Source organism: Podarcis liolepis (assembly GCF_965112155.1).
Source record: "Podarcis liolepis genome assembly, chromosome: 7".
In the NCBI taxonomy this organism is placed as follows: Eukaryota; Metazoa; Chordata; class Lepidosauria; order Squamata; family Lacertidae; genus Podarcis; species Podarcis liolepis.
The window spans coordinates 21,134,192-21,150,749 of record NC_139561.1 but is presented as its reverse complement, the minus strand read 5'-3'; the positions used below and the strand labels follow the sequence as shown (position 1 = coordinate 21,150,749).

Below are 16,558 nucleotides of genomic sequence, written 5' to 3'. Positions count from 1 at the left end.
AAGGAGGCATAGAAGGCACCATGCCTTAGGGACTGTCTTAGGGACTCCAGATTAGTGTGGGGCTTGCTCCTCAGCCTTTTCTTCTTCTGAAGATATCCCACAAGGCAGCAGGGTATTTATAGAGAAACTAAATTCCTCGCAGTTCCTTGGCTTTAGGCAGCTTCTGGTGTTCCGAAGTCGGCCCAGATTCATTAATGCCAGAGCAACACTGATGCAAAGCTGAGATGCTGACATGCACAGCTCCTGCACACTTCCACGAGGTCTCGTGTGGGACACACCCCCAGCGCACCGTGCCCAGCATGTTAACCTGCGCTCTGTGTGTCGCCTGCCAATTTAATTACAGCTTCAAATTGGCAATGTGCTGTCAGCTGCTGCGCATCACCGTACAAGGGCACAACTCAAATGGATGCTCTGGCATGAGGACTACTCCCCCGCCTTCCGCAAATCTCCCTGCCGCACAGATAGTTCACGCTTGGGAAACGGCCTGCTTCCACCGCACATAATCACATGCCATTGCTAGGGCATCAGTGGGAAGCAAATAACATTTCCGAGGGATACAAATTCACCTGCACATCCAGCTCGCCTGCTAAGTAACCATAGCCGCTTTGACTAGCAGCCAAAAAGCAAGCCATTCTGTAACCGCCGCTCAAAGCAGCAGGGCTTTGTTCTGCCTCCCTGTCCACCCCACCGCTTTCTGCTCTTCTAGGATTTCATGCAGTTTGGTTACTGAATGCAAGAGGACACCAGCACAAACGGTTAAGCCAAGGAGTGTCTTTCTGCCAAGGTAAGAGTTTTGAGACACGAAGGCTCCCTTTCCGATGCTTCCCCCAGCAAACGAGCTCAGCATATCGCTGTCGGAAGGTGTTTCATGTAACCAAGTCAGATCATTGGGACTGTCTACTCAGATCTCCAAAGGTCCCAGGCAGTTATCTTTCCTGGTTCTACCTGGAGATGCCACTAGGGATTGAACCTGGCGCCTTCTGCTCTACAACCAGTGCCTTTTCCCTCTTCAGGGGGTACTCAATGGTACAGAGTACCGGTACCTTTTGTTGTTTAAAAGTGTGGCACTTACTGTAACAACTTCATGGTGAGTATTTTTCTATTAAAAAAGCACTGTCTGCCACTGAGCTACAGCCCTTCCCTTAAGGCAAAGGAATCTGCCGTACACCAAGTCAAACCATTAGCCTATCTAACTCAGTACTGGCTAAGACGACTGGCAGCAGCTCTCCGGGGTTTCAGAGAGGGAGTTTTTCCAGACTGACCTGGAGGATCAAGCTCTCCCCCCACTGAGTTACAGCCCTTCTCTATATTGCATGGTTAGTTCAGTCACACATGGTATGCATTATATTGAGGAGGGGAAAACCTATCAAGGCTCTTTTTCTCAAGGGTGGAAGGACCTAAGGGAGAAATGGACAATGAATGAGGAGGATGGCAATAGTGGGATTCCACCCGTTCAAATCAGTCTCTTCGGGCTGTTGTGGCAGTTTACTACTACTACTACTAATTTTAACCACATCTTTAAAAAGGCAACAAAATCATAGTAAGTACAAACAGTCAAATAAAACCTCAAGCGATTTAAAAACAGGGCTGCAGAAGGCAGCATCATTACCTATGCTTTTTCAACCTGCTGTGCCAAGGACCCTGAAGGTACACTGTCCTGGATCAGGACGTATCCTCACCCCGCTTTTAAAACAGAGGTGGGGCAAACCTGTCTTGATGCTGCTGGAAGACCACTCCCATCAGCTCCCAGTGCCAGCACTGTCTCTGTTGTCTTTTTGATTGACTACCGTCTTCCAACAAGCCTTTAAAGTTGAGAACATCCCCAGGCTGCCTCTGTATTAGTTGTTTTTAATTGTTTTATCACTTGTGGTATTTTATGCATTGTGACCTACTGTTATTTTTATTGATTACAGTTTAGTAATTATTTATTATCAATATTAAGAGTGAATTTTCGTTTAATTATTATTTGATGATATTTAATTAATCTGCGTCCTATTTTATTATGATGGATTATTCAACATGACTTAATTAGATATAGGTAATTTTAAGGTTATGTTTTTATTATAACTTTTTTGTATCGGATCAGATTGCTACAAGGTGTGTGATGTTTGTTGTTGCTTCTTCAACTTGTAAACTGCCTTGTATATAGTTACATAGAAAGGTTGTATACAAATTAAAAGTGAAATGAAAAGGATATAAATTTGATCATCGTAATCATCCCTGGCCACTGGCTGTGCTCCCTGGGGCAAAAAAATTGAGAAACCTGCAGGCACCACCAGAGACTGAGGACCACTACTAATTTTTTATCCATTCTTAGTGGGTGACCTTAGGCCAGTGACTGTAGGGTCATCGTTTTATCGTATTACCGTATGCATCATATTATCGTCATCGTTGTTGTTGTTACTATTATTAACCTTGAAGTTAGATTACTGCAATGAGCTATATGTGGGGCTGTCCTTTTTTTATGATGCATGGTATATAAGTAAGTAAATAAATACAACAATGTATAAAAACATATATTAAAAACAGTTATATAAAAAACAGTAAAAACCAACTGCACATATAAAAAACTATTTCATATGTAGAAACGATTTCAAATCCAATACACGTACAGATCAGGATGAAAATCTCCCACTTCGGAGGCTAAAAAACCCATCTCCTGGTTATAAACTCACCACAAGGGCCCTTGTGTTTCACCCTAATCTCCTTCCGGAGGGCGCAAGCCATGGCATCAAGCTCACAGGGGTTGCCATAGGTGAGGCCATCACTGCCACAGACCGGGTCGTAGATGCTCTGGCACACTTGCTGGCATTCGCACACCGCTTCCTGGTTCTTCACCACGCAGGTAGCCCCAAAAGTGCACTCAACACTCAGGCAGGGGCTAGGCGTGCCAAGATCTGGATCAAGAAGTAGGGAGAGAAAGCAAAGCTTGTTAAGTGTTTTGCTCACCTACAAATCTTCTGCTCAGACGCAGTAGGTGAGGGAGGGTCTCCATCTCCAAGTGTACGGATTGAACGGGCGGAATATGGTTTGCATCCAATGCAGCACTCAGTTAAAAATTACTGTATTTTGCACTCTATAGGACGCACTTTTCCCCCTCCAAAAATTAAGGGGAAATGTGTGTGCATCCTATGGAGCGAATGCAGGCTCCTTGGCTTCAGCGATAGCAACGCGAAGCCTCCGAAGCGCAGAGGGAGCGCTCCCTCCGCACTCCGGAGGCTTTGTGTTGCTTTCGCTGAAGCCTGGAGAGAGAGAGGGGTTGGTCGCACCTACCCCTCTTGCTCTCCAGGCTTCAGGGATAGCCGGGAGAGCATCTCCTGGCTTCAGCAAAAGGAACCCGAAGCCTGCGGAGCGCAGTGGGAACTCGCGCTGCGCTCCGAAGGCTTCAGGGATCTTTGAGGCTGGCGGTGGGGGGAACTGCTGCCCCAGAAGCTCGGGGGGCAGCAGGAAGGCTGCGTGCAGCCTTTGTGCTGCTCCCCGACCTGGTCTTTGAGGCTGGCGTTGGGGGAAAGCAGTGCTTCCCCCCACTGCCAGCCCCACAAGCTCGGGGAGCACTGAGCAGAGAGGGGGAGAATTTTTTTTCTTGTTCTCCCCCTCTTAAACAAGGTGCGTCCTATGGTCGGGTGCGTCCTATAGAGTGAAAAATACGGTACCTAGCTTATAACTTGTGCTACTGGCGAAACGTTTATGCCAGAGGAACATCGCTGTGCGAAAATGCCTAAGCAAGTCGGTAGTAACTTTGCTACACATCAGATCATGCAATCGTGTTGCACAACACATATCCACCGGCACAGCTATTGTGTTCGATTCCTCTGGTGTGCAACATTAGAACTCCCCTGTCCACTAATGCAAGTGGCTTTGAGCTAGTGGATAAACAAATGCTGGATATGACCCTCTGTATTCATGCTCCTGTCATCCAACTATATGAAGGTTTCAAGGCATAGATGCTATCATTTACCCCTTACCATGCCAAAAACCTCAAAACATGGAAATAAGTCTAGCATGTGTTTGCCAACCCTTCATTATAGGTTCCACAGTTCACTATTTGGCAGGGAGCGATAAATCTATCTGACTGAAGAAAAATCTCCTGGAGTGCAGCCAAAAAGCTACTGCTCTTCCCTTTAGTCAGTCAGCACAATATTGCTCCTTCTTTTTAAGGAAGTAGAAGACAGTTTAGCCAAGATATTCAGAATTCTGAAATCCTGAACACTTTGGTTTTTGGGAGAGGAAAACAAAATTTGGAAGCACATGACTAACCCAAATGTCAAAAGGGTGTTTCCTGGATTTGTAAAGGGAAAGCGTATTTTGCAATTCACATTTCCAAAATTTTGCAGCAAGGCATGTGCCTAGATCTCATGAGTGATGGCTTGGTTATTTTATCAGGACTCCTGCATGCTTTGAGGCCTCTTGTCAGTGTAAAAGAAAACTAGGGTACCTCATTTGTCCTCTGTTCACAGTTAGGAGGGTTTCCTTGGTTTAGAGGGGTCAAAGGGCAAGTTAAAAAAACAATGACCTCCCCCAAACCAAACACTGCCTCCTGGTGGAAGAAATATTCAAAACTATATTTGAAGAATTCTGACCCCTTTACATTTATTTATTTTTTAAACTATTTCATCATGAGTAATCAAACCCAGCTTCTGACATGATGCCACTTTTGAGAATCAGCATAGTCCAGCACCTAGAAATTTGGAATTAGGACTGGGACTCCTGGGTCTGCATCTAACTGTTTCATTGTGAATACAAAAGCATCTTCAATGTGCCAACTAAAAGTAGTACTGTTTTATTTCCTGACACAGCTGCTCAGGACCGCAGATTTCCCTAAGCAGCTAGTCCTTATTGATAACATCTGATGTCAGCCAAAGGAATTTCTGAAGCCCATTCATATTCTTTTCAACCACGACTAGGCGAAAGCCATCCTTTATTGTTCATACATGGCAGAAGCACATAGCTGACAGCGGGTCAGGGAGAGGATTATCTCTCTTTATCACACATCTTAGAATCCTTTGCCACATTAACTCTCTCATCCCAACTCACTCCCCACCCCCTTGTCTTCCACCAAGAGGCACAGTGTGGCAGATACGCACATCCCCAAGACCACTACCACCCTGCTTCAGATTTGCAAAAGACCCACCCTAAACACAGTCCTAAGTGGGGAGCAAGGGAGACTGCTTTTGCCAGCAAAAAACACTTGTTCCAGTAAAAGGGGCTGTCCCTATAGAACCACTTCCATGTTTTCTAAGCCAGGTGTGGGGAACATTTGGCCTTCCAGATGTTGCAGGACTACAGTTCCCATCACCACTAGCCCACATCTGGTGCGCTCAATGTTCTGCACACCTGACCTAAGCATCCGTCTTAAGCATGAAAAGTTAACACAAATCCTTCAGGGTATTAACTTCTGGCTTCTTTTTACGCTGAGGCATAAGTTAAAGCAAGGAGGGAGCACCAACTCCTCAGTAAAGAGGACTTTATTCCCCTATTCCAATTTTGTGGGGGTTCCATATATAAATGTTACCATAGAACTACCGACACCAGGGTGCCTGTGGTGTTAGCTAAGGATTAAGGGATAATAATGCATTAAAAGGGCAGCAAACGGCCAATTAATTAAACGATTAAAACACTTCTGCCAGGGGGTGGGTTGTTTATCTGCCTCTGGCACTTCACTATTTTGAGCCACCTCTGAGGGGGGCCTTTTCCCCTCCATAGAGAGAATGGTTCCCACAGATTTTGTTTCCGCACTGTGTCATTTCTGAACTACTGTTGACAAAAGGGTAAGGACTGGGACAGTGGCGTAGCGTGGGGGGTGCAGGGGGGCCGTCCGCACCGGGCGCAACATCTGGGGGGGCGCTCGCACTCTCAGCTCTCTGCCCCTACCTGGCTCACTCACTCACTCTCTCTCACTGCAGTGCTGGCTGTGCGAATCCGATCCGAGCCGCTGGGTCGCCGCCCACTGTGGGGGGGGGGTGCCAGGCGTGCGGTGCGGAGAGAGAGCGAGGGACTATCTGGGGGAGGGACAGTGCAGCGGCCGCCCAGCGCAGCGCTGAGCGCGGGAGAGTACCACACCAGACCAGTCCAGGCAGCAGCAAGAAGTTGGCAGCGGCGGCAGGTTAGGGATTAGGGGGCGCAAATTACTTGCCTTGCCCCGGGTGCTGACAACCCACGCTACGCCGCTGTCCTGGGAGCCGGTGTCACCATACAATTAAAGAGTCACCTCCCCTCAAAGAATCATGGGAACTGTAGTTTGTTTAGGGCATTGAGAATTGTAGAAATCTGCTTTCAATGTATAGTATGCGGCCTAAGTGTCTGACTAGGAGCATGAAGACCTGGGTTGAAATCCCTCCTCTCTGGGTGACCTTGGGCCAGCGGCCAGAAGGGCTGTACATATAACCCTACTTACATGTTCACCACACGTTTCTCATTAAAACTGATCTTCAGTTAACGTGCATGTGTGAACAAGTTAGGGACAGTGCAATACATTTTGCCAGTGGAAAATCTTGCCACCTCCTGAGTCAAGGTGCATAGTATTCAAGGCAGGCCGAGTTACTTTTGCCCTGGAGGTCACCCTCTCACCACACATTTGAACAGCATAGCTTCCCCTGAAAAATCATGGGAACCAGGAGGCTGGGAATTGTAACTCTGCAAAGGGTGGGGGAAACTACAGTTCCTGGGATTCTCTTGGGGAAAGCCATGTGCTTTAAATATACAGAAAGAAAGTAACAATTGGCTGTCCTTCTGTGACACCCAATATCAGCTGCTTGAGGCAGCCATCTCACTCAGCCTAATTAAAGCTTTATATAGACCTCTCTCAGCTTAATTTACCTCACAAGGTTGTTGTGAGGATAAAATGGTGGGAGGAGAGCCATCCATGTACACTGCCTTGAACCCCCTTGGATGGAAGGTGGGACAAATGGAAGGCAGGACAAATACATTAACAAACAATGTCTACTAAATCTTCTCTCTGTGTGTGTATATATATCCCAACTTTCCTTTCAGGCCCATGCCCCACTTTGCTGGGGCGATTCCCCCTCACAGCATTATTTATGAGAATGAATGCCTCATTGTCCCTTCCAAGGGTAATCTATTCCCTCAACAGAACCTGCTCTGTAATGGGGCTCCTTTATCAACGTCACCTGGGCAGGTACGCCCCCTCCTGCTCCCCTTTCCCAGTTCCATTTTGGAGCTTCTAAGCAAACAGGACGAAGAGGCAGAGGGAAGGCCCATGATGGCCGCACAGTTGACTCCTGTTGTCGCAGCCGCAATGGTGCCATTAATTGTGAGCATGAGGGGAGGGACAGTGGAGGTATTCTGCCACCCTACCGCCCTCACATCAAAAAGATGTGTGAGGTAATATAGGAATCTATTCAGGAATCTATTTGTCTTTTGGGCAAACCAAAAGCTACCCCATGCTTACTCAACGTACTCAGGGGAGAAAGCTTGGTGGCAACTTTCTTGGTTTCAAAATGGAGAAAAGGAGATGGGGGGGAGACAATGGCCGCCCATTCCTTATAAGCAAATTACCCCAAGCTGACAGAGCACAAACCTACCTACTTGTCTGAATTAGAGTCTATTCCAACATGCTTTCCTGCCCCCTCCCCTGAAGTCTACATCTTTTAAAATAAGATAAAAGTAAACTAGCTATCTCAAAGTAAACCAAATTTCTTTGCCGTGAAAAGCTAAATGCTCTAACTGGTACTAATGATGCCCATGAAACAAACTTGTGGGTGTATTTATACACACACCGGCATTTTTCCATTTATTTTGCCACTGCTGTTTGCAGTGGCGGGCAAGGAGCTTTAGGGCTCTGAGGCCCTCCCCTGCTGAGGGTGAGAGCGAATGTTGTTGTTGATGATAATGCATTTGTATTATTATTCCAAGGAGTTCAGGTCCCACTACTCCCCATTTTATCCTCGCAGCAGTCCTGTGAAGTAGGCTAGGCTGAGAGAGAGAGACTGCCCCACAGTTACTCAGTGGGCTTCGATGCTATGTGACGATTTGCTCACCCCTGTCTGCACCTTCCGTGACATCACCTCCCACAAGTTTCATGAGGGCTGGAAGCTTTGCTGCTTCTAAGTAACGGTAGCGAAGAAGCAGCTCTGGTTCTCCAGCTGCCTAGTTCTGTGCTTGCCTACAGAATTGTGGGCGGGAAAGTGCTTTGCCCCCCATCAATCCACAGGCGAGACCCTCCCACCGCAGCCAAGTCTTAAGTTGGAATTCCTCCTCGCTGCAGGAGTTCTCCTCAGCCTCAAGGTCACCCTAAGCCGCGCAGGAGGTTGTTCGGTGTTTCAAAAGCAGTCTCTCTTGCTTAAGAGTTTTCACTGGATTCATAATCTTCATGCAACCGGCAGGCAACAGGATCAAAGGGTGGGCGGGTGAATGCAGGGGTGGGGAGGGGGAGGAACTGCTGTTGTTCTGCCAAAGGCCATATGCTGGTACTATGCAGTCTCAGGATGCTTACAGGCCAAAAGAGGAAAGCCAAAGGCAGGGATGAGGCATTACAGGGGCGGTATGTGCGTGTGGCTGGGGGAGGAGAGACCACATTCCATGGGGTTCAGACAACAGCCCTGAACAAGTAGAGAAAGGAGGAGACAGACAGAAAGAAGGTGGGAGACATGGAAGACAGACAGACAGACAGACAGACAGACAGACAGACAGACAGACAGGAGGGTGTGATGCATGGACAGCGCAATGGATAGACAATTACTACTCTTAGGCCTCAGTGAAGCGGAAACCTTGTGTCAGGGCTATACCTCTTCAGACTGTAGATGGGAGCTCATTTGGTTAAATGCTCCTTGCAGAGATAGATATCTTATTTGTTTGCCTTATAGCACAGCATTACTTGCCCTAGCAACCAAGAAGCTCAAGGTTCTGACAGATGTAACTAACTGAGCCCATGGCATGAATGGGCTTCCCCTGCAGTGTATGCAAACTGGAACCTTCTTTTGGAAGAATTTGTGATGAGCCACCGTCGATGCAGATGGACTCCACAAACGGGGAATTTATTCCTGCATGCATAAAGAGTTAAGGGTTTTCCATGCCCAGCAAGTGGCATGGCGTAGGAACACAGGAATGAAAAAAGGAGCCTGCCGGATTAGGCCAATGGCTCATTATAGCGCACAGCATCCTGTTCTCACAGTGGCCAAGCGCATGCCCTGATGGGATGTGCATAAGCAAGAACTGAGCACAACAGGACTCTGCCCACCTGCGACTCCCATTCAGAAGCATCACTGCATCAGACAGTGAAGGCAAAGAATAGCCATTGGGCTAGTGGACACTGATAATCTTCTCCCCCATGAATTTGTCTAATCCTTTTTTTAAAGCCATCCAAATTGGTGGCCATTGCTGCCTCCTGTGGGAATGTGTTCCATAGTTTTAACTTAAGTGCTGTGAGAAGGACTTCCTTTCGTCTGTCCTGAATCTTCCAATGTTCTGCCCTTCCTCCAAGATCCCAGGGCGGCATATATGGTGTCCCATCCCTGCTTTTATCCACATTGAAGCCTACATCTATTCGGGTCCTATTGCAATTTCCTTTCTTCTTCTTCTTCTTCTTCTTCTTCTTCTTCTTCTTCTTCTTCTTCTTCTTCTTCTTCTTCTATAACTTGTAGATGAGTAAAATTGTCTTTCATAAACACGGTTTTAACAATGAGTCCATAAGTGACTGTGGAGGCCAGTTCTGGATCCACACATCTTTCCACAGTGGGGACATTGGTTTCCGGGCATATTGGCTCTCAAGTTGTTACGAGCTAGGACTGGGGGATTGGTGTACAGCATGCAGAAGATCCTGCTCCCGGTATTTATAACAGGCCCAGTCAATCAGAGGCTTCTTACTGCCTGCTAATCAAGGAAGAAGACATTGGACTTTGCTATTCCTTCCTGTGCCTGAAGTGAGTGTGTTGGCATGAGAGAACACTGTCCCCAGGTATATACCCTCCCCCAAGAGTGGCTGCTTTCATGCATGTACACACACACACACACAGAGAGAGAGAGAGAGAGAGAGAGAGAGAGAGAGAGAGAGAGAAACACACCAAAGCTGGAAGAAAGGGTCTGAAGACAGCATGATAAGAAGCCAGGCAAAGGGATATCATAAAAACCAACCAGGAGCAGCCCAAATCACCTCATTCGCAGGGAACAGGAGAACCACACAGTGCGTGCTGGAGAGAAGGGAGACCGTTCAGGGTGGGTGGGTGGCAGTGGCCTCTTGCAATGACAGCAACCATGAAAAGCAAATGCTGGTGGCATAACTGCGTGCATAACCCGTCTTGGGGAAGAGGAAGTGCAAAGCATTTTACAAGGCTCAAAAACTTCCATTCCAAGTGGGGAAGGGGTTGCTTAGTCCTTTGGACTAAGGGCACAAAGAGAAGAGGATGGATCGTCTTGGGCAGAGCTAAGGAAGGGTGGTGAGGGGGGGGCAGGAAGGGTGGAAAGCCGACCTCGGAGCAGAGACATCCTGGTGGGGTGCGGCGGGGCACTGTGCGGACGGGCCTCCTTTCTCCAAACAGGCAACGCTGGAAGACACAAGACACACAACGGAAAGAAAGAAAGAAAGAAAGAAAGAAAGAAAGAAAGAAAGAAAGAAAGAAAGAAAGAAAGACAAGAAGAAGAGAGAGAGAGAGAGCAGGAGGGAAGGAGAAGACAGACAAAGCTATGGACAACCTCCCTCTTCTGCCCCCTTCAGACATACCCTGTTTAATTCCTCCCCTCCTCTTGCAATGAAGAGCCCAGCACCCAAGACCCAGGGATGGGACTAATCGACAAGAGGTAACTCTGGCAAGTTGCAAGCTTTCATTGGCAGTTCAATCAGCTAAAGGTTTTGTCAACTTATCATCTTGGAAGGGGGGACAGTTCTGAGTGGAAAGCGGGGTGGGTGGGGAATTAAGCTGTAGGGCAGAGCTTCAATTGCAAGAGTGTTTCAGCATGTTAAAATAGTAGGATGGGGAAAATAAAAGTCATCAAAAGTTGGCATTTTCACATGATAAAGAATGGCAGCTTATCTTCTTCTTTTTATTAAATGCTGCAAAGTACAGTCGTACCTTGGATCCCAAACACCTTGCAAGTCAAAGGTTTTGGCTCCCGAACGCTGCAAACCCAGAACTGAGTGTTCCGGTTTGTGAACGTTCTCATCTGCAGTTGGGAATGTGGGCAGAAGTGCAGTGTGCGTGTATGGAGTAGGGTGTGGGTGGGTGTCACTGTAGTCTAAACTGCCCCCAAGTATTGTTGCCCTGGAATATTCACCCAAGCTAAACCTGGGTCCTGTTAGCATCCCACTTTTTAATCATCCAGTTAACAACACAAGGAGAAATCTGCATCCTGCTAAACACGTGAAGCTGCCTCATACAGAGTTAGAACGTCTGTCCATCTTTGTTTAGCACCACCTACTCTGAATGGCAGCTGCCCCACAGGTCCCTGCCTCCTTATTAGCTGGTGAGTCAACCTGGGACAGCCTGCATAAAATGTGTGTGCTTTGCCTCCAAGTCTCGCTGTGAGCAGCACAAGCAGAGCATCACCTTCAGCTGGACTTGGGACCAGTGACTTGTGAGCAATATATATATAAAGCCTCTCTATCTCCAGAGGGTCCGCATCAAATGGGAGGAGGAGGCTCACTTTGCATGACAGAGGGCATGGCTTGCTGGTTAGAGGCCAACCTTTGAGCTATCAAGCACAGCAGCTGCCTTGGGGAGGGAAGCATCTCTCAAGTCCTGGCTGATGGCATATCCCAGGAAAGGTTTCATTTATTCCCTAGCTGTTTGATCGGGGGGGGGGGGGGAGAGATCATGTTGTGTCCACTGGGGTTGGCAGAGTACAATGCCCTGGAGAGAGGAGGAGGAAAAGGAGGAGGAGGAGGAGAAGGGGCAGAAGGCCACCCAGGACACATGAGAACAGCCTGCCCTCTAAAAATCTAAAACAAGGCGGGTTAGGTGGGGGAAGAGAACACAGAAATGCCTCCAAGCCTTTCGTGTCCTGGATCTAGCAAGGAACAGCTGAGTCAGGCGCTCTCTGTGCCCCTGAAGAGCCTTTGGCCTCCTCTGCCAGGTATGGATAAAAGCCAGGAGCAAACCTTGAAGCTCTGCCAAGCTCTGTGCCGCGATTTCAGGCTTCGGGGGCCTTTGGCTTCAAAGGTAGTTGCGTTCCATTTGCCTTTGATTGGCTTTGCCTAGCGCACTTTCAAAATTAATCCCTAGGCTTTGCTAACAACATCATGACTCCCACGGGGTGGGTTTTTTTTGGGGGGGGGGGCTGAAGAGACAGACTTCCCACTCCTCAGCTCTCTCCCCTTCTTTGGAGGAGGAAACTGTGAGATCTGAAAATGATGCTGAAGATACAGGTGGATACTCTCCCCACTCCTTTCCAAAGGGACATACCCAGAATTATGTGCTTACAAACAGCCACAACTGCTGGATTGTTCAGTTTGCCGCTGTTTCTGGGGGACAGGGTGTTACATCAAATATCAGTCCCTCACGGAGTACACTCCAGCAGTTCCTTGTTGGATATAGTCTGAGGCCTCCTCACGCTGTGAACTTTCCTCCCCTCAAGTTCCTTGCCAGCACCTTCTCCTTGCTAGGCTTTGTCTCAACTGAAGTTCCCACCAGGTCTTCCCTGCCCCTTTGGCGGGGAGGTGAGTCAATCCCTTGAGTCAATCCTGTTGGGCAGCTGGGATGACGGGCTCTTCTCAGTGGTGGCCTCACAACTTTGGCACTCCCTCCCCCAATGGGCTCTGTTGGGCCTGCTCACTTCAGAACTGCAAGTCTACTCTAGGGAAATCAATACCTGTTTCACGTGTATCAGGCTCTCTCCCTCTCGACAGATTTGAGACAGACAAGAAAAGACGAAGGCAAGAAGCATGGCCTACAGATCACACCTGCAAACTGAGAAAGGTTTGTAGGGCAGAATGGAGATGGGGGAGAAGGCAAAAGGTGTGGAGAGCATCGCGGGAGCTGCCCCAAAGTGGCGTTACCTGGGGGGAAAGGAATCACCTGTGGTGCAAAAGGACAGCAATGGGAGCTGCTTCTGAATGGCATGGCAGGCAGAGCGAGTTGGCGGGTGGACGTCACAAACGGATGGACAGACAGATGGAAGGGAGGAAGGATGGGTGGGAGACACGGACTGAACACTCCAGACACCGTTATTCAAACATTCCCCATTACAGAGAGGGAGCGAGCAAAGGAGGGAGATGACCGGAAGGCAAAATCCCAAGACAACTTTAGCCAGAAGAAACAGAGCAGGCGCAGAGCCACAACCACTTCAGAGGAGATGAGGCAGCAGATCAGACCTGCCACCAGTGGCCCATTAAAATGGCAAAACGAGCAGCGACTTACCTTTGAAAATTGGGTTCGCGGGGACTCGCCAAACAGATGACACAGGAAGAGAGAAGGGCTTGGGCCTCTTCCACTCTCAACAACAAGGGAGGTAGGGAGAAGCTGTCGCCCCCAGCTGTTTCGCACCACTTACCACAAGGGCCCTGGTGCTTGACCGGGATGGCGGCTCTTTGCTGGCACTCAGCTTTCTGCCGCTCGCAGTCGTTGGCGTAGGTCCGGCTGTCCCTGCCGCAGAGAGGCCGGTAGGAGCCATCACAAGCGATACGCTCGCACGAGCAGCGGGCAGCCCCCCGGCGGTTCAGGCACACGCCGTTAAAGTGACACTCGTCCTTGCACTTGTCTGGAAAAGAACCGGGCACGAGAAAGCAATGAAATTCAGGAGCAGCACTGGAGGGAGTCCCTTCCGTTATTGATTATTGAAGAGGGCTGGGCTAGATGGGCCCTTTGGTTCCTTCCAACTCTATGATTCTATAATTCCGTGACAGAGTAAATCCTGAGGCCCAGGATGAATAAATGGTAGGCATTTTGCAAACTGAGAGCTCTCTCGTGTTACAATATATTTTATTTATTTGAATATTTATAAACCACACTTCTGTGCAAAATATCACAAGGAGGTGTACAGGCTAAAAATGCAACAGAAACATCAAAAACGACCGTAAGAGCAAGTGGCAAAGTGTCTTAGGTTTGAAAGGCCCGTCTTGAATAATATGGTTTTCACAGGAAGCTCCTGCAGAACCTCTGGTGGCTAGGAGTCCCACAGGGCAGGCCTGGCAGAACTAAAGCCCCGGCCCCCGATAAAAGCCAGCTGACCCTCAGGGGCATGCGTGGAACTGCCAAGGGTTCCCTCAGCTATTGCAGTAGAGCATAAGGAATTAGGTGGTCTTGAAGGTACTCTGGTTCCAAGTTTTTTAAGTCTTTGTGAATTAACACAGGAATTTCGAACCTGGTCCAGCAGGAAATTGGCAACCACTGCAGCCCTCTCAGCAGCGAAGTGACATGCTGCCAGTAAACTATCTGGCCACTACATTCTGCACTAATTGCATCTTCCTGGACAGACACAAGGGCAGCCTGACATACAGTGCATTATGGTAATCGAGTCTTGAGGGTTACCAATGTATTGACCACTGTGGCTAGGCTGTGTGTGTGTGTGTGTGTATACATATACATATACATATACACACACATACACACATGTCTGGATCAATGGCAGTTGAAAGGAGAAGGTGCCTAGGAACCAGCCCCTGAACAGATCTCAAGCCATTGTGGAGAAAGATGTGCATATTAAAATGGTGAACAGAGTACTGCAGAAACTGGTTGGTGAGCAAAATCTCTAAGTCACATTTTGTGGTGTATTGTACACATTGGCCTGTGAATGTGCAAAGTCTCCAAGTGGAAAATATGCATTCTGACCAGCGAGAAACACTGGATGACGTTTGGGTGCTTTGAGCATTCTCCCCCATCTTCTACAGAGAATGAACGCCAACAAGTCACGTCAGAAGCAAGAGGGTTTCTGATTCTATTGATTTGTTTTGCCCCTTCAACCATATTCCTCCTCACTGCCTACAGGGCTTGCTTTTCTCCTCAATAAGAAAACGGTCCCAATACTTTTGTATGGGGAAATGTAAATGAAACCTATCGCGATTCATTCTAAGGACAGGGCCTTTCCAGTGCTGGCCACCCCCCTCCAACTGCGGAAATCTGTCCCTAGAGGTTTTTGTTTCAGACACCCTTCACGTCGACCTGTAACAACTTGGAACTTAGACTCTCTTACCCTGAAGCAGGCACTGTCCTGACCGCACTTTCTGGATCTCGATCCCCCGAATGGCGCCCGACCTCAGCATGACACAGTCGTTGTCATAGGTTACCCCCTCATCGCTACACACTGGATCCCGCTTCAGAGGGCAGCTCTCAGGCCGGAGCAGGAGCTCAGCACGCCGAGTGCGAGGGTTGACCCGGCAAACTCTGTTCATGTCGTTGTGGGTGCTCTTGCAAGGGTCTGGGGAAAAGTAGGTGAGGAATGATGTGAGCGTATGGAAAAAGCTTGCAGCCATCCCAGGAATTGAATCTGGGACTTTCGGTGTGTAACACTGCTTGTCTAGCACTGAACTATGGACTCAACACTGCAGATATAATTTCTCCACAGAAGTTGCCTTTGATTTATCTAGTCCAACACTGTAGAAGTGAAAGCAGTTCTCTAGGGTCTCAGGATGGGGGTCTTTCCCTGGCACAAGTGCTGGTGGATGGATGGTGCTCTATTCCCCTTTCCAGAGCTACAATTTCCAGAGTTCCCTGGGAAAAGGGACTGACTGTTACACCACTCAGAACTGTAGCTCTGCAATGGGAATGGGGGGGTCCTAATCTCAGCACCCTTGAAAAGTGATGGTGCCCATGATTCTCTGGGTGGGGGGAGCCATGATAGGATGGGCATAACTCACAACACCGCATCACACACACAATTTCAGAAAAACATCCCCTCAATGGCTACCTGATAGATCTCCATGATTCTCCATGGAACTCTACCCACTTGCTGGAGGCTAGAGAGCCTTGCAAGAGTTCACACCTACAGACTTATTGCAGGGTGCAAGAAAGCTGAGTCAAGGGTCCCAGAAGGATACTGACCACTTAGAAAAGACAGACTTTCCAGGTGGTCGGGACATGGGCCATGTCGAAAGGAGATGTGCAGAACCAATGTGCATGAGCAGCCATCTCTCACACACCCCAGGTATCTGAGCACAGGTGGAGATCCTTGGCCTTCCAGCTCCCTCCCACCTAATCCGGGTTTATCAAAATCGCCTTCCATTCACCCCTTGGGCACTTTTATAGAAACACCGAAGATACAGGGCTACTTATTGGCTAATCCTCCTTCTCTGTCTCTCCACAGGGGCATTTTCAGCGCCCAGCTAATACCTGGGAGGAACCAACTTGATTCAACACATATGCACAAAAGGGTATTATTTCCTAACAAACATAACCCACAAGTTCTGAAAAATCAAATCAAATCCGAAGACTCTGAAATATCTACATTCCTATCCTGCCCCTCCCAAGAGAGAAACCCAAAAGGGAGGATGAAGGATTAACACATCACCATGGAGACTAGAAGAGCCACACGTGTATATATTGGGTTGGGAGAAAGAGGACTCTTTAACCTCAAAAACACACAGCAGAGCACGACTGAAGCTGGTTACAAATTTTGGTGGGTACTTGGGCAAGAGGCTGTTTTGCCCGAGTGGGGAAAAACAAAGAAGAAAACA

The 16,558-nt window shown here is 48.3% G+C and overlaps 1 protein-coding gene across 5 annotated transcripts in view; it reads right to left on the bottom strand.

Annotated features, from left to right (window-relative positions):
- AGRN (agrin) overlaps window positions 1-16,558 on the bottom strand; it is a 240,152-nt gene that overhangs the window by 72,657 nt on the left and 150,937 nt on the right. For all 5 annotated transcript variants that reach the window (XM_083512750.1, XM_083512751.1, XM_083512752.1 and 2 more), the window contains 3 exons: window positions 15,079-15,303; window positions 13,441-13,647; window positions 2,676-2,897 (listed from right to left, as the gene is read on the bottom strand). In XM_083512750.1, coding sequence (XP_083368876.1) covers window positions 2,676-2,897; window positions 13,441-13,647; window positions 15,079-15,303 — 654 coding nt within the window. The remainder of the gene's footprint in view (window positions 1-2,675; window positions 2,898-13,440; window positions 13,648-15,078; window positions 15,304-16,558) is intronic.